Source organism: Coregonus lavaretus (assembly GCF_964263955.1).
Source record: "Coregonus lavaretus genome assembly, chromosome: 27".
Taxonomy (NCBI): Eukaryota; Metazoa; Chordata; class Actinopteri; order Salmoniformes; family Salmonidae; genus Coregonus; species Coregonus lavaretus.
Window position 1 is genome coordinate 44,941,965 of NC_140014.1, and position 18,775 is coordinate 44,960,739.

The 18,775-nt window shown below is 49.9% G+C and overlaps 1 protein-coding gene and 1 long non-coding RNA gene across 3 annotated transcripts in view; both read left to right on the forward strand.

Annotated features, from left to right (window-relative positions):
* LOC311102456 (AP-5 complex subunit sigma-1-like) overlaps positions 1-5,552 on the forward strand; it is a 30,389-nt gene extending 24,837 nt beyond the window's left edge. Inside the window, exons 2-3 of one of the 2 annotated variants that reach the window (XM_084143815.1) lie at positions 52-350; positions 4,619-5,552. In XM_084143815.1, coding sequence (XP_083999941.1) covers positions 52-350; positions 4,619-4,635 — 316 coding nt within the window. In that variant the 3' untranslated portion in view covers positions 4,636-5,552. The remainder of the gene's footprint in view (positions 1-51; positions 351-4,618) is intronic. The other variant, XM_084143814.1, reaches the window with a different exon arrangement.
* A 39-nt stretch (positions 5,553-5,591) lies between these two features.
* LOC311102457 lies at positions 5,592-8,188 on the forward strand. Its single transcript, XR_014610011.1, has 2 exons — positions 5,592-5,927; positions 7,573-8,188. It is a non-coding gene; the product is annotated as an uncharacterized lncRNA (long non-coding RNA).
* The last annotated feature ends 10,587 nt before the right edge of the window (positions 8,189-18,775 follow it).

Below are 18,775 nucleotides of genomic sequence, written 5' to 3' on the forward strand. Positions count from 1 at the left end.
TGTTGGTAGCAGGTAAAATAACTCTCTCTCTCTACTCCATCCCTCTCTCAGGCAGGTGCGTAGCGCGGTGACCCTGTCCCGTGAGGCCTCAGGCCGGGTGTTGGTAGAGACCGTACTGGGAGAGGAGCTAGTGGCTCTCCAAGAGGCTGACAGCGGGGTGCAGCGGCTGGGGAGGGGAGAGCCCTGGACTGGGGAGAGGAGTGCCCTGTGGCTGGGGGTCCAGGGCCTAGCCTTCACCCTGGTCACTGAGCCCCATGAGAACCTGCTTCTGGCTGAGGGAACCCTGAAGAACATCACCAGACATTGTCTGGAACATCTACGCATGCTTGGGCCTGGGAGCGAGGTGAGAGGTGAGAGGTGTGAGGTGTGAGGTGTGAGGTGAGAGGTGAGAGGTGAGAGGTGAGAGGTGAGAGGAGTGAGGAGTGAGGAGTGAGGAGTGAGGAGTGAGGAGTGAGGAGTGAGGAGTGAGGTGTGTGGTGTGTGTGGTGTGTGTGGTGTGTGAGGTGTGTGAGGTGTGTGAGGTGTGTGAGGTGTGTGAGAGGTGAGAGGAGAGAGGAGAGAGGAGAGAGGAGAGAGGAGAGAGGAGAGAGGAGAGAGGAGAGAGGTGTGCCAGATGGTCTAGATTAATGTTGTCACTGGGGCTATCTTCTCTGTTCTTCATTTAGAAGAATATACAGAAATATATGGCTCTGGACACAACCTGAAAAACACTGGGTCCTAATTGATCACTGTGGATTGAGGAGAAGGAGTAGCAGAGTCTTTAGGTGTTTTAAACATCAATGGAGTTTGTGTTGGGCCAGGTAGGGCTTGTCAGGTTGGGATGGGGCCAGGTAGAGTTTGTCAGGTTGGGATGGGGCCAGGTAGGGCTTGTCTGCTTGGGATGGGGCCAGGTAGGGCTTGTCAGGTTGGGATGGGGCCAGGTAGGGCTTGTCAGGTTGGGATGGGGCCAGGTAGGGCTTGTCTGGTTGGGATGGGGCCAGGTAGGGCTTGTCCGGTTGGGATGGGGCCAGGTAGGGCTTGTCAGGTTGGGATGGGGTCAGGTAGGGCTTGTCAGGTTGTGATGGGGCCAGGTAGGGCTTGTCAGGTTGGGATGGGGCCAGGTAGGGCTTGTCAGGTTGTGTTGGGGCCAGGTAGGGCTTGTCCGGTTGTGTTGGGGCCAGGTAGGGCTTGTCAGCTTGTGTTGGGGCCAGGTAGGGCTTGTCAGGTTGGGATGGGGCCAGGTAGGGCTTGTCAGGTTGTGTTGGGGCCAGGTAGGGCTTGTCAGCTTGTGTTGGGGCCAGGTAGGGCTTGTCAGGTTGGGATGGGGCCAGGTAGGGCTTGTCAGGTTGGGATGGGGCCAGGTAGGGCTTGTCAGGTTGTGTTGGGGCCGGGTAGGGCTTGTCAGGTTGTGTTGGGGCCGGGTATGGCTTGTCAGGTTGGGATGGGGCCAGGTAGGGCTTGTCACATTCTGTTGGACCAGGTAGGGCTTGTCAGGTTGTGTTGGGACCAGGTTGGGCTTGTCATGTTGTGTTGGGGCCAGGTAGGGCTTGTCATGTTGTGTTGGGGCCAGGTAGGGCTTGTCAGGTTGTGTTGGGGCCAGGTAGGGCTTGTCAGGTTGTGTTGGGGCCAGGTAGGGCTTGTCAGGTTGTGTTGGGGCCAGGTAGGGCTTGTCAGGTTGTGTTGGGACCAGGTGGTGCTTGTCAGGTTGTGTTGGGGCCAGGTAGGGCTTGTCAGGTTGTGTTGGGCCAGGTAGGGCTTGTCAGGTTGTGTTGGGACCAGGTAGGGCTTGTCATGTTGTGTTGGGGCCAGGTAGGGCTTGTCAGGTTGTGTTGGGGCCAGGTAGGGGTTGTCAGGTTGTGTTGGGGCCAGGTAGGGCTTGTCAGGTTGTGTTGGGGCCAGGTAGGGCTTGTCAGGTTGTGTTGGGGCCAGGTAGGGCTTGTCAGGTTGTGTTGGGGCCAGGTAGGGCTTGTCAGGTTGTGTCCTGGCAGTAAAGACGTCTGAATAGCTAATCAATGGCTACCTACGACGGACGCACTGACTATACACATTCACAGGTCTCTATCAACATACACCCTCACATTCACACATATTCAGCATAAATACTGCATTTGTAAAGTATTCAGACCCCTTCCCTTTTTCCACATTTTGTTACGTTACAGCCTTATTCTAAAATGGATTAAAGAAAAAAATATCTACATCAATCTACACACAAACCCCATAATGACAAAGCGAAAACAGGTTTTTAGAAATCTTTGCAAATATATTAAAAAATAAACATAAGTAAGTATTCAGAGCATTTGCTATGAGACTTGAAATTGAGCTCAGGTGCATCCTGTTTCCATTGATTATCCTTGAGATGTTTCTACAACTTGATTGGAGTCCACCTGTGGTAAATTCAATTGATTGGACATGAGTTGGAAAGGCACACACATGTCTATGTAAGGTCCCACAGTTGACAGTGCATGTCAGAGCAAAAACCAAGCCATGAGGTCAAAATAATTGTCTGTAGAGCTCCGAGACATGATTGTGTCGAGGCACAGAACTGGGGAAGGGTACCCAAAACATTTCTGCAGCATTGAAGGTCCCCAAGAACACAGTGGCTTCCATCATTCTTAAATGGAAGAAGTTTGGAACCACCAAGACTCTTCCTAGAGCTGGCCGCCCAGCCAAACTGAGCAATCGGGGGAGAAGGCCTTGGTCAGGGAGGTGACCAAGAACCCGATGGTCACTCTGACAGAGGTCCAGAGTTCCTCTGTGGTGATGGGAAAACCTTCCAGAAGGACAACCATCTCTGCAGCACTCCACCAATCAGGCCTTTATGGTAGAGTGGCCAGACGGAAGCCACTCCTCAGTAAAAGGCACATGACAGCCCGCTTGGAGTTTGCCAAAAGGCACCTAAAGACTCTCAGACCATGAGAAACAAGATTCTCTGGTCTGATGAAACCAAGATTGAACTCTTTGGCCTGAATGCCAAGCGTCACGTCTGGAGGAAACCTGGCACCATCCCTACGGTGAAGCATGGTGGTGGCAGCATCATGCTGTGGGGATGTTTTTCAGGGACTGGGAGACTAGTCAGGATTGAGGCAAAGATTAACGGAGCAAAGTACAGAGAGATCCTTGATGAAAACCTGCTCCAGAGCACTCAGGACCTCAGACTGGGACGAAGGTTCACCTTCCAACAGGACAACGACCCTAAGCACACAGCCAAAACAACGCAGGAGTGGCTTCGGGACAAGTTTCTGAATGTCCTTGAGTGGCCCAGCCAGAGCCCGGACTTGAACCCGATCAAACATCTCTGGAGAGACCTGAAAATAGCTGTGCAGCGACGCTCCCCATCCAACCTGACAGAGCTTGAGAGGATCTGCAGAGAAGAATGGGAGAAACTCCCCAAATACAGGTGTGCCAAGCTTGTAGCGTCATACCCAAGAAGACTTGAGGCTGTAATCGCTGCCATAGGTGCTTCAACAAAGTATTGAGTAAAGGGTCTGAATACTTATGTAAATGTGATATTTCCATTTATTTTTTATTTTTATACATTTGCTAAAATTTATAAAAACCTGTTTTCGCTTTGTCATTATTGGGTATTGTGTGTAGATTGATTGAGGGAAAGAACAATTTAATCTATTTTAGAATAAGGCTGTAACACAACAACGTGGAAAAAGTCAAGGGGTGTGAATACTTTACGAATGCACTGTTTTGTCAAAATTGCCAATTGATGGACAGCAATATTCAAACCTTGTCTCTGATTTCCAAGCACATTTATGTCAGAGCTGAGACTGGACCATTCAGGAACACTCAACACTTCTTGGAAAGCCATTATGGCGTGTCTTTGGCATTAACATTTGTGTAATTATCCAAGGGTATTCAGAAGACTGAGGCAGGCCTTTTTAAGTATTTCAAGTATTTTGGTGGCATCATGTTTTGGGTATGGCTTGTCACTGACATGGACTGAGGAGTTTGTCAGCATCAAAATAAATATGAACGGAGCAAATCCAAGGAAAACCTGCCTGTCGTCTGAAAACCTAACCCTGTGATAGAGGATTTATTTTCCAGTGAGACAATTACATAATGTTTAATGCCAAAGACACACCAGAATTTTTTTCTTCAAGAGGTGTTGCGTGTTCCTAAGTGGTAACAGCATCCGTCCTGATTTAAATTTGCTGTGAAAATCTGAGAATATTTCTGTCCCAACCAAACGTATTGAGCTTGATCCAACTGGATTATTGTTGCCCTAAGAGTTGTGCAAAGTTAGCACAATCTTATTCAAAATTATTCACATCAAGTATTAACTCTGTGGTGTGGAGACATACGCAATCAAGACGTCTTCGTCATTTAAAAAAATCATTTGGAGAAATAAAATCATAATTGAACTTAACTTTGAAAATGTGGAGTAGGTTGTGTAGGTAAAATATGAATTCCTGTTTAAGACTGCTAGGGTGTATAGACTCTAGCTAACAGTCTCTGGTTTTATTTCTATCTGAACTAGTGTTAAGTCCTTGTTTGTTTTTTAAGATCTGGATTCTCTATTTCGTACCTGAATTCTCTGGATTGTGAGGAAGTATTTTGTTATATGGTTTGCACCTGTAGTTTTCTCTGCATGTGACAAATAAACTTTGATTGATTTTGTTGTATTCTTCAGGTCCTGTTGAAGAGTGACCGTATCGATGTCCTGCTCCACCGTCTGTTGCCCCACGGTCAGCTGCTGTTCCTCAACCATCGCTTCACCCAGAGTCTGGAGAAGGAGCTGGCGAATTACATGGCCCAATGAGAGAGAAGGAGCTGGCTAATTACATGGCCCAATGAGAGAGAAGGAGCTGGCGAATTACATGGCCCAATGAGAGAGAAGGAGCTGGCTAATTACATGGCCCAATGAGAGAGAAGGAGCTGGCTAATTACATGGCCCAATGAGAGCGAAGGAGCTGGCTAATTACATGGCCCAATGAGAGAGAAGGAGCTGGCTAATTACATGGCCCAATGAGAGAGAAGGAGCTGGCTAATTACATGGCCCAATGAGAGAGAAGGAGCTGGCTAATTACATGGCCCAATGAGAGAGAAGGAGCTGGCTAATTACATGGCCCAATGAGAGAGAAGGAGCTGGCTAATTACATGGCCCAATGAGAGAGAAGGAGCTGGCTAATTACATGGCCCAATGAGAGAGAAGGAGCTGGCTAATTACATGGCCCAATGAGAGAGAAGGAGCTGGCTAATTACATGGCCCAATGAGAGAGAAGGAGCTGGCTAATTACATGGCCCAATGAGAGAGAAGGACCTGGCTAATTACATGGCCCAATGAGAGAGAAGGAGCTGGTTAATTACATGGCCCAATGAGAGAGAAGAGGACGGCATATTATTGCCAAATATTATTGTCAACATTAGGCACCAAACGGCCGGTCTGAAACGGTCCAGCTCTCTCTCTCTCTCTCTCTCACCAAACGGCCGGTCTGAAACGGCCCGGCTCTCCCTCTCTCTCTCTCTCACCAAACAGCCGGTCTGAAACGGTCCGGCTCTCTCCCTCTCTCTCTCTCACCAAACAGCCGGTCTGAAACGGTCCGGCTCTCTCCCTCTCTCTCTCTCTCACAAAACAGCCGGTCTGAAACGGTCCGGCTCTCTCCCTCTCTCTCTCTCTCACAAAACAGCCGGTCTGAAACGGTCCGGCTCTCTCCCTCTCTCTCTCTCTCACAAAACAGCCGGTCTGAAACGGTCTTCATCTCTCCATCTCTCTCTCACCAAACGGCCGGTCTGAAACGGCCAGATGCCATCCAAACGTTATTTTTTTTGTTAGTTTTTTGCATGTTTTCGTTTAATGTTGAAAAATATTTTTTTTTACGCCGCTCTCTAATGAACACTACCCTCGGAGGAGTAGGAGCTTCTTCTCTCTCTCTTGGGATACCATGGGCAGGAAGTGAAGAACAGAAAGACACAGCTGGACAGCTATCCATTGATTGTCTGTATGTATATTTACATTTGAGTCATTTAGCAGACGCTCTTATCCAGAGCGACTTACAGTTAGTGAATACATATTTTTTTATACTGGCCCCCCGTGGGAAACGAACCCACAACCCTGGCGTTGCAAACGCCATGCTCTATCAACTGAGCTACATCCCTGCCGGCCATTCCCTCCCCTACCCTGGACGACGCTGGGCCAATTGTGCGCCGCCCATGAGTCTCCCGGTCGCGGCCGGCTGCGACAGAGCCTGGATTCGAACCAGGATCTAGTGGCACAGTTAGCACTGCGATGCAGTGCCTTAGACCACTGCGCCACTCATATATGTATATGTGTGTGTGTTTATATATATATATGTATATGTATATGTATGTATGAACAATGGAGTCATGACTGTGACCATCCAGGAGATGGCGCTATCATCTTGTGGAATTTAACCTTTGTGGCAGAGATCTACCAATCAAATAATATTTGTCACATGCGCCGAATACAACAGGTGTAGACCTTACCGTGAAATGCTTACTTACAAGCCCTTAACCAACAATGCAGTTTTAAGAAAAATTAGAGTTAAGAAAATTTTTACTAAATAAACTAAAGTAAAACAACAATTTAACACAATAAAATAACAATAATGAGGCTATATACAGGGGGTACCGGTACCGAGTCAATGTGCGGGGGTACAGGTTAGTGGAGGTAGTTTGTACATGTAGGTAGGGGTAAAGTGACTATACATAGATAATAAACAGTGAGTAGTAGCAGTGAGAACAGTCTATGACTAGGGCGGCTGGAGTCTGACAATTTTTGGGACCTTCCTCTGACACCGCCTGGTATAGAGGTCCTGGATGGCAGGAAGCTTGGCGCCAGTGATGTACTGGGCCGTACGCACTACCCTCTGTAGTGCCTTGTGGACGGAGGCCAAGCAGTTGGCACACCAGGCAGTGATGCAACCAGTCAGGATGCTCTCAATGGTGCAGCTGTATAACCTTTTGAGGATCTGAGGACCCATGCCAAATCTTTTCAGTTTCCTGATGGGGAAAAGGCATTGTCTTGTCCTCTTCACGACTGTCTTGGTGTGTTTGGACCATTATAGTTTGTTGGTGATGTGGACACCAAGGAACTTGAAGCTCTCGACTCTCAATCACCTTGGAACACTGGGTATGTTGTTTAAGGTGAAATATGGAAAAAAATGTTGATTGATATGTTGCATCTGTGACTGACTTAATTAATTAATCCCCCCCCTAATTTGCTCCAGGGGCACTGTACTACTATGGCTGACCCTGTAAAACAACACATTACACTGGACCTATCATACTACTATGGCTGACCCTGTAAAACAACACATTACACTGGACCTATCATACTACTATGGCTGACCCTGTAAAACAACACATTACACTGCACCTATCATGGCTGACCCTGATCCCTGCCGGCCGCGACCGGGAGTCCCATGGGCGGCGCACAATTGGCCCAGCGTTGTCCAGGGTAGGGGAGGGAATGGCCGGCAGGGAATAAAAAAAATAAAAAAAAATAATGTATGCACTCACTAACTGTAAGTCGCTCTGGATAAGAGCGTCTGCTAAATGACTAAATTGTAAAATGTAAAGGACCAGGTGTAAAATACTATTCCCATATCTTAATGTCTCCACTAGAGGGCAGTGTTTGACCAGGCATTATCTGCAGTAGGAGGTTTATGTCTGCATTGCTGAGGACGACTCGAGAGCTAAAGGAACATGGGTATTCATCTACACCCTGCCAGTGCCTTCAGGAAGTATTCACACCCCTTGACATGGGTATTCATCTTCACCCTGCCAGTGCCTTCAGAAAGTATTCACACCCCTTGACTTTTTCCACATTTTGTTGTGTTACAGCCAGAATTTCAAATTGATTAATTTTAGATGTTGTGTCATGACTGTAAGTCGCTTTGGATAAAAGCGTCTGCTAAATGGCATATTATATTATATAGTATATTATTATATATTAATATTATACTGGCCTACACACAATACCCAATAATGTCAAAGTGGAATTATGTTTTTCGAAGTTCTTTACACATTTATTAAAAGTGAAAAGCTGAAATGTCTTGAGTCAATAAGTATTCAACCCCTTTGTTATGGCAAGCCTAAATAAGTTCAGGAGTAAACATTTGCTTAACAAGTCACATAAGTTGCATGGACTCACTGTGTGTGTGCAATAATAGTGTTTAACATGATTTTTGAATGACTACCTCATCTCTGTACCCAACACATAAAATGATCTGTAAGTTCCCTCAGTCAAGCAGTGAATTTCAAAACACAGATTCAACCACAAAGACCAGGGAGGTTTTCCAATGCCTCGCAAAGAAGTGCACCTATTGGTAGATGGGTAAAAATGCAAAAAGCAGACATTGAATATCCCTTTGAGCATGGTGAAGTTATTAATTACACTTTGGATGGTGTATCAATACACCCAGTCACTACAAAGATACAGGCATCTTTCCTAACTCAGTTGCCGGAGAGGAAGGAAACCACTCAGGGATTTCACCATGGTGACTTTAAAACAGCTACAGAGGTGAATGGCTGTGATAGGAGAACTGAGGATGGATCAACAACATTGTAGTTACTCCACAATACTAACCTAATTGACAGAGTGAAAAGAAGGAAGCTTGTACAGAATAAAAATATTCCAAAACATGAATTCTGTTTGCAATAAGGCTCTGAAGTAAAACTGCAAAAAAATCTGGCAAAGAAATTAACTTTATGTCTTGAATACTAAGAATTATGTTTGGGGAAAATCCAACACAACACCGAGTTCCACTTTTCATATTTTCAAGCATAGTTGTCACGGTTTCGGCCGAGGCGGCCCCTCCTCCTTGTTCGGGCAGGCTTCGGCGGTCGTCGTCTCCGGAGTACTAGCTGCCACCGTTCGATGTTTCATGTTTGATTGGTTTTGTCTGTTTGTCACACCTGTTTAGTGTTTAGTCTCATTAGGCACCCTATTTAGTTCCTTGTGTTAGGTCAGGTGTTGTGTGTAATTGTTCTACTGTCGTGTGGTTGTTTGGTCCTCTGGACTTTTGTTTCTCTCTTATTTCGTGTTGATTAGAGAGTCCTGCACGTTGTGCACACTAACTTTGTACAGTTTAGTGTGCGTTTGATTTCGCCTGTGGCCTGTTGCCGTGTTTGGCGTGTACTACGGACTTTACTAAAGACCTTTGGATTTATATCTCTGTGTCCTGCGTGTGATTCCACATCCCACTACACTCCACTCCTGACAGAATTACACACCATCTCATGGAATCAGCAGGAGCACCCGCACCCACCGAGATCATGGAGGAGCGCCTTCGTGGTCAAGAAGATCGGATCAACCAAATCGGGCACGCCCTGGACCGGGTGATGAACACCCTCCATCGATGGGAGACCAGCGGGGTACCCACACCCCCACCTACCGCACCATCACCATCGGTCAGCCCGCCCGTCCAACTACCGGAACCCAGTGGGATTCGGCTCTCGCTCCCGAGGGCGTACGACGGCACCGCTGCCGGGTGTCAGGGGTTCCTGTTACAAGTGGAACTCTACCTTGCCACCGTACACCCGGCGCCCTCGGGACACGAGAGCGTTTCCGCCCTCATCTCCTGTCTCACCGGCAAGGCGTTGGAGTGGGCCAACGCCGAATGGAGGAGAATAGACGCCGCCACTATCACCTATGCGGAGTTCTCCCGCCGCTTCCGTGCGGTCTTCGACCATCCACCAGAGGGGAAGGCGGCGCGGGAGCGTCTATTCTACCTCCGGCAGGGGATGAGGAGCGCTCAAGAGTTTGCGCTGGAGTTCCGGACTCTAGCGGCAGATGCAGGGTGGAATGAGCGGGCCCTCATAGACCACTTTCGTTGCAGCCTCCGGGAGGACGTCCGCAGGGAGTTGGCGTGCAGGGATACTACACTCTCATTTGACCAGCTGGTGGACATGGCCATTCGGCTGGACACCCTGCTCGCTACCCGCGGACGTCCCAGGTGGGGGCCGCCCATTCCACCCTCCAGCGCCTCCGAGCCGAGCCCGATGGAGCTCGGAGGTGCTGGCGCTAGAGGAGGGAGAAGAAGGAAGCCGTCCCCTGCACCAACTGTGGCCGTGGAGGGCACACCGCGGCTAGGTGCTGGGGAGGGTCCCCTGGTGGAGGAGACGGCAGGCCACACATTGGGGAGTCCATTGGGGAGTCCTCCCAGGTGAGTAGATGCGGGAAGAACCCACTTACCCAGAGCTTTCTGTCGTACACATAACTATACCTGTTTTTTTTCCACAGGTTGCACCTCGTTCCCAGCATAAGGCGCTAGTAGATTCAGGCGCAGCTGGGAATTTTGTAGATCGTAAATTCTGTGTTGAGTTAGGGATTCCCCTCCTTCCGGTTGATAATCCTTTCCCTGTACATGCCCTAGATAGTCGTCCGTTAGGATCTGGGTTGATTAGGGAGGTCACAGCGCCACTTAGGATGAAGACGCAGGGGGGTCATGAGGAGACGATTCAACTCTATCTGATCGACTCTCCTGCGTATCCGGTGGTACTGGGGCTTCCCTGGTTGATTACCCATGATCCTACGATTTCGTGGCGAGAGAAGGCTCTTAAAGGGTGGTCTGCTCAGTGTGAGGGGCTATGTCTGGGTGTTTCCGTAGGGGCGACCTCGGTGGAGAGTCCGAACCAGATGCCAGCACTGCACATTCCACCTGAGTATGAGGATTTGGCACTCGTGTTTAGCAAGACAAGAGCGGCACGGTTGCGCCTCATAGACAGGGGGATTGTGCGATAGACCTCCAGGCAGGAGCTGCGCTCCCGCGGAGCCATGTGTATCCTTTGTCACAGGAGGAGAAGAGGGCAATGGAGACATACATTGCAGAGTCTCTGAGACAGGGATACACACGGCCCTCCACTTCTCCCGCGTCCTCGAGCTTCTTTTTTGTGAAGAAAAAGGATGGAGGTTTGCGTCCGTGTATTGATTACCGCGGTCTCAATCAGGTGACTGTGAAATATAGTTATCCACTCCCGCTGATTGCGACCATGACGGAGTCCTTACACGGGGCACGGTTCTTCACAAAATTGGACCTCAGGAGCGCATATAACTTGGTGCGCATTAGGGAGGGCGATGAGTGGAAGACAGCATTTAGTACTACCTCCGGTCATTACGAGTATCTCGTCATGCCATACGGGTTAATGAATGCTCCATCAGTCTTCCAATCTTTTGTACATGAGATTTTCCGGGACATGCAGGCGCAGGGAGTAGTGGTGTACATAGATGATATTCTGGTGTACAGTTCTACTCGGGCCGAGCATGTAGCCCTGGTGCGCAGGGTATTGAGGAGACTGTTGGAGCATGACCTGTATGTCAAAGCCGAGAAATGTCTGTTCTTTCAGGAGTCGGTCTCCTTTTTGGGTTATCAGTTGTCTGCGTCAGGGGTGAGGATGGAGGTTGACCGTGTGTCTGCCGTGCGTAATTGGCAAACCCCAACTACGGTTAAAGAGGTGCAGCAGTTCTTGGGTTTTGCGAATTACTACCGGAGGTTTATCCGGGGTTTTGGACAGGTGGCAGCTCCCATAACGTCCCTTCTGAAGGGGGGTCCTGTGCGCTTGCGGTGGTCAGCTGAGGCGGACAGGGCTTTTGGGAGACTGAAGGACCTGTTTACCTCGGCTCCAGTGCTGGCGCACCCGGATCCCACCTTACCATTCCAAGTGGAGGTGGACGCGTCTGAAGCCGGTATCGGGGCTGTTCTTTCACAACGGTCCGGCACACCACCTAAACTCCGCCCCTGTGCCTTTTATTCTAAGAAGCTCAGTCCGGCGGAGCGGAATTATGACGTAGGGGACAGGGAGCTGTTAGCCGTAGTACAGGCCCTAAAGGTGTGGAGGCATTGGCTTGAGGGGGCTCAACACCCTTTTCTCATTCTAACTGACCACCGTAACCTGGAATACATTCGGGCAGCTAGGAGACTGAATCCTCGCCAGGCTCGATGGACTATGTTTCTCGCCCGGTTTGTGTTTAAGATCACTTACATCCCTGGGTCCCAGAACGGGAAGGCAGATGCCCTGTCTCGGCGGTATGACACAGAGGAGAGGTGCGTGGAGCCCACTCCCATACTACCTGAGTCTTGTCTGGTTGCACCGGTGGTATGGGAGGTCGATGCGGAGATCGAGCGGGCATTACGCACCGACCCTAGCCCTCCACAGTGTCCGGTGGGTCGGACGTACGTCCCGCTCGAGGTCCGGGATCGGCTTATTTATTGGGCTCACACGTCACCCTCCTCTGGACATCCAGGTATTGGCCGGACAGTGCACTGCCTTAGTACAAAGTACTGGTGGCCAACGTTAGCCAGGGATGTGAGGATTTATGTCTCCTCCTGCTCAGTGTGTGCCCAGTGTAAGGCGCCCAGACACTTGCCCTGGGGTAAATTACAACCCCTGCCCGTTCCACAGCGACCCTGGTCTCACCTCTCGGTGGATTTTGTTACCGACCTTCTCTCCTCACAGGGGAATACCACCATCCTGGTCGTTGTGGATCGGTTCTCGAAGGCCTGTCGTCTCCTTCCCATGCCGGGTCTTCCTACTGCCCTACAGACCGCTGAGGCTCTATTTACTCACGTCTTCCGGCATTACGGGGTACCCGAGGATATAGTGTCTGATCGAGGCCCCCAGTTTACCTCCAGAGTCTGGAGAGCGTTTATGGAACGGTTGGGGGTTTCGGTGAGCCTTACCTCGGGTTACCACCCGGAGAGTAATGGGCAGGTCGAACGTGTCAACCAGGATGTGGGTAGGTTTCTGAGGTCATATTGTCAGGGCCGGCCGGAGGAGTGGGCGAGATATGTGCCCTGGGCCGAGATGGCACAGAACTCTCTCCGCCACTCCTCCACTAAACTAACCCCTTTCCAGTGTGTGTTAGGGTACCAGCCGGTTCTGGCACCTTGGCATGAGAGCCAGATCGAGGCCCCTGCTGTGGATGAGTGGGTGCGGCGCTCGGAGGAGACGTGGAACGCTGCACACGTCCATCTGCAGCGAGCCATCCGTCGACAGAAGACGAGCGCCGACCTCCACCGCAGTGAGGGGCCAGTGTACGCACCTGGAGATCGAGTCTGGCTCTCAACCAGAAACCTGCCCCTCCGCCTGCCCTGCCGGAAGCTGGGTCGGCGGTTTGTGGGGCCTTTTAAAGTCCTGAGGAGATTGAACGAGGTGTGTTACAGGTTACAACTGCCCATTGATTACAAAAATATTAACCCCTCGTTCCATGTGTCTCTCCTCAGGCCGGTGGTAGCTGGTCCACTCCAGGACTTTGAGATAGAAGAGACTCCTCCGCCCCCGTTGGACATCGAGGGGGCTCCGGCGTACACTGTTCGGGCCATCCTAGATTAGAGACGCCGGATGGGGGGTCTCCAATATCTCGTGGAGTGGGAGGGGTACGGCCCGGAGGAGTGGTGCTGGGTGCCGAGGAGGGACATCCTGGACCCGTCCCTTCTGACCGAATTCCATCGTGGTCATCCTACGCGCCCTGCTCCGCGTCCTCATGGTCGTCCCCGAGGCCGGGGGCGGCGCACGGCTGGAGCCGCGCGTCAAGGGGGGGGGGGGGGTACTGTCACGGTTTCGGCCGAGGCGGCCCCTCCTCCTTGTTCGGGCAGGCTTCGGCGGTCGTCGTCTCCGGAGTACTAGCTGCCACCGTTCGATGTTTCATGTTTGATTGGTTTTGTCTGTTTGTCACACCTGTTTAGTGTTTAGTCTCATTAGGCACCCTATTTAGTTCCTTGTGTTAGGTCAGGTGTTGTGTGTAATTGTTCTACTGTCGTGTGGTTGTTTGGTCCTCTGGATTTTTGTTTCTCTCTTATTTCGTGTTGATTAGAGAGTCCTGCACGTTGTGCACACTTACTTTGTACAGTTTAGTGTGCGTTTGATTTCGCCTGTGGCCTGTTGCCGTGTTTGGCGTGTACTACGGACTTTACTAAAAGACCTTTGGATTTATATCTCTGTGTCCTGCGTGTGATTCCACATCCCACTACACTCCACTCCTGACAATAGTGGTGGCTGCATCATGTTATGGGTATGCTTGTAATCGTTAACGACCGTCGTCACTACCATTACTGCTGCCGTCACTACAACGACTACTGTCGTCACTACCACTACCATTACTACAGCCGTCAATACCATTACTACAGCCATCACTACCATTACTACTGCCGTCACCATCACTACCATTACTACAGCCGTCACTACCGTTACTACAGCCATCACTACCATTACTGCTGCCGTCACTATCACTACCATTACTACTGCTATCAGTACCATTACTACAGCCGTCACTACCGTTACTACAACCGTCACTACTGTTACTACTGCATCACTATATTACTACTGCCGTCACAATCACTACCATTACTACAGCCGTCAATACCATTACTACAGCCATCACTACCATTACTACAGCCGTAACTACCACTACCATTACTACTGCTATCAGTACCATTACTACTGCCGTCACTACCATTACTACTGCCGTCACAATCAATACCATTACTACTGCCATCACTACTCCTACAATTACTACACTCGTCACTACCATTACTAGTGCTGTCACTACCATTACTACAGCCGTCACTACTAATACTACTGCCGTAACTACCATTACCACTGTCGTCACTACCGCTGTCGTCACTACCACTACCATCACTACCACTACGACTACCGTCACTACCACTACCGTCACTACCACTACTACCACTACCGTCACTACCACTACCGTCACTACCACTACTACTACCGTCACTACCACTACCGTCACTACCACTACCATCACTACCACTACCGTCACTACCACTACCACTACCACTACCACTACCATCACTACAACTACTACTACCATCACTACCACTACCATCACTACCACTACCATCACTACCACTGCCGTCACTACTACTACCATCACTACCACTACCGTCACTACTACTACCGTCACTACCACTACCATCACTACCACTACTACTACCATCACTACCACTACCGTCACTACTACTACCATCACTATCACTACCACTACCACTACCATCACTACCACTGCCGTCACTACTACTACCATCACTACCACTACCGTCACTACTACTACCGTCACTACCACTACCATCACTACCACTACTACTACCATCACTACCACTACCACCACTACCACTGCCGTCACTACCACTACCATCACTACCACTACCATCACTACCACTGCCGTCACTACCACTACCATCACTACCACTACCGTCACTACCACTACCGTCACTACCACTACTACTACCGTCACTACCACTACCATTACTACCACTACCACTACCATCACTACCACTACCATCACTACTACTACCGTCACTACCACTACCATCACTACCGTCACTACCACTACTACTACCGTCACTACCACTACCATCACTACCACTACCATCACTACTACTACCATCACTACCACTACCGTCACTACCACTACCGTCACTACCACTACCATCACTACCACTGCCGTCACTACCACTACCACTACCATCACTTCCACTACCATCACTACCACTACGACTACCGTCACTACCACTACCGTCACTACCACTACTACCACTACCGTCACTACCACTACCGTCACTACCACTACTACTACCGTCACTACCACTACCGTCACTACCACTACCATCACTACCACTACTACTACCGTCACTACCACTACCGTCACTACCACTACCACTACCACTACCTTCACTACAACTACTACTACCATCACTACCACTACCATCACTACCACTGCCGTCACTACTACTACCATCACTACCACTACCGTCACTACTACTACCGTCACTACCACTACCATCACTACCACTACTACTACCATCACTACCACTACCGTCACTACTACTACCGTCACTACCACTACCATCACTACCACTACCACTACCATCACTACCACTGCCGTCACTACTACTACCATCACTACCACTACCGTCACTACTACTACCGTCACTACCACTACCATCACTACCACTACTACTACCATCACTACCACTACCACCACTACCACTGCCGTCACTACCACTACCATCACTACCACTACCATCACTACCACTGCCGTCACTACCACTGCCGTCACTACCACTGCCGTCACTACCACTACCGTCACTACCACTACCGTCACTACCACTACCACTACCATCACTACCACTACCATCACTACCACTGCCGTCACTACCACTACCGTCACTACCACTACCACTACCATCACTACCGTCACTACCACTACTACTACCGTCATTACCACTACCATCACTACCACTACCATCACTACTACTACCATCACTACCACTACCGTCACTACCACTACCATCACTACCACTACCATCACTACCACTACCATCACTACCACTGCCGTCACTACCACTACCACTACCATCACTTCCACTACCATCACTACCACTGCCGTCACTACCACTACCATCACTACCACTACCGTCACTACCCCTACTACTACCGTCACTACCACTACCATCACTACCACTACCACTACCATCACTACCACTACTACTACCATCACTACCACTACCATCACTACCACTGCCGTCACTACCACTACCCTCACTACCACTACCACTACCGTCACTACCACTACTACTACCGTCACTACCATCACTACCACTACTACTACCGTCACTACCACTACCATCACTACCACTACTACTACCATCACTACCACTACCGTCACTACTACTACCGTCACTACCACTACCATCACTACCACTACTACTACCATCACTACCACCACTACCACTGCCGTCACTACCACTACCATCACTACCACTACCATCACTACCACTGCCGTCACTACCACTACCATCACTACCACTACCGTCACTACCACTACTACTACCGTCACTACCACTACCATCACTACCACTACCATCACTACCACTACCATCACTACCACTGCCGTCACTACCACTACCGTCACTACCACTACCACAACCATCACTACCACTACCACTACCGTCACTACCACTACCGTCACTACCACTACTACTACCGTCACTACCACTACCATCACTACCACTACCACTACCATCACTACCACTACCATCACTACCACTACCATCACTACCACTGCCGTCACTACCACTACCATCACTACCACTACCATCACTACCACTACCATCACTACCACTGCCGTCACTACCACTACCACTACCATCACTTCCACTACCATCACTACCACTGCCGTCACTACCACTACCATCACTACCACTACTACTGCCGTCACTACCACTACCATCACTACCACTACTACTACCACTACCATCACTACCACTGCCGTCACTACCACTACCGTCACTACCACTACCACTACCATCACTACCACTACCACTACCGCACTACCACTACTACTACCGTCACTACCACTACCACTACCACTACCATCACTACCACTACTACTACCATCACTACCACTGCCGTCACTACCACTACCATCACTACCACCACCACTACCGTCACTACCACTACCATCACTACCACTACCGTCACTACCACTACCGTCACTACCACTGCCGTCACTACCACTACCGTCACTACCACTACCACTACCACTACCGTCACTACCACTACCGTCACTACCACTACCATCACTACCACTACCACTACCACTACCATCACTACCACTACCATCACTACCACTACCATCACTACCACTGCCGTCACTACCACTACCGTCACTACCGCTGTCGCCACTACCACTACCATCACTACCACTGCCGCCACTACCACTACCACTACCGTCACTACCACTACCATCACTACCACTACCACTACCATCACTACCACTACCATCACTACCACTACCGTCACTACCACTACTACTACCGTCACTACCACTACCATCACTACCACTACCATCACTACTACTACCACTACCACTACCATCACTACCACTACCATCACTAACACTACCATCACTACCACTGCCGTCACTACCACTACCGTCACTACCACTACCACTACCGTCACTACCACTACCGTCACTACCACTACTACTACCGTCACTACCACTACCATCACTACCACTACCATCACTACCACTACTACTACCATCACTACCACTGCCGTCACTACCACTACCATCACTACCGTCACTACCACTACCGTCACTACCACTACCGTCACTACCACTACCACTACCACTACCACTACCGTCACTACCACTACCACTACCGTCACTACCACTACCATCACTACCACTACCATCACTACCACTACCATCACTACCACTACCATCACTACCACTGCCGTCACTACCACTACCGTCACTACCGCTGTCGCCACTACCACTACCATCACTACCACTACCACTACCATCACTACCACTACCACTACCATCACTACCACTACCATCACTACCACTACCATCACTACCACTGCCGTCACTACCACTACCGTCACTACCACTGCCGTCACTACCACTACCACTACCATCACTACCACTGCCGTCACTACCACTACCACTACCGTCACTACCACTACCATCACTACCACTACCACTACCATCACTACCACTACCACTACCATCACTACCACTACCGTCACTACCACTACTACTACCGTCACTACCACTACCATCACTACCACTACCATCACTACTACTACCACTACCACTACCATCACTACCACTACCATCACTGCCACTACCATCACTACCACTGCCGTCACTACCACTACCGTCACTACCACTACCACTACCGTCACTACCACTACCGTCACTACCACTACCACTACCGTCACTACCACTACCGTCACTACCACTACTACTACCGTCACTACCACTACCATCACTACCACTACCATCACTACCACT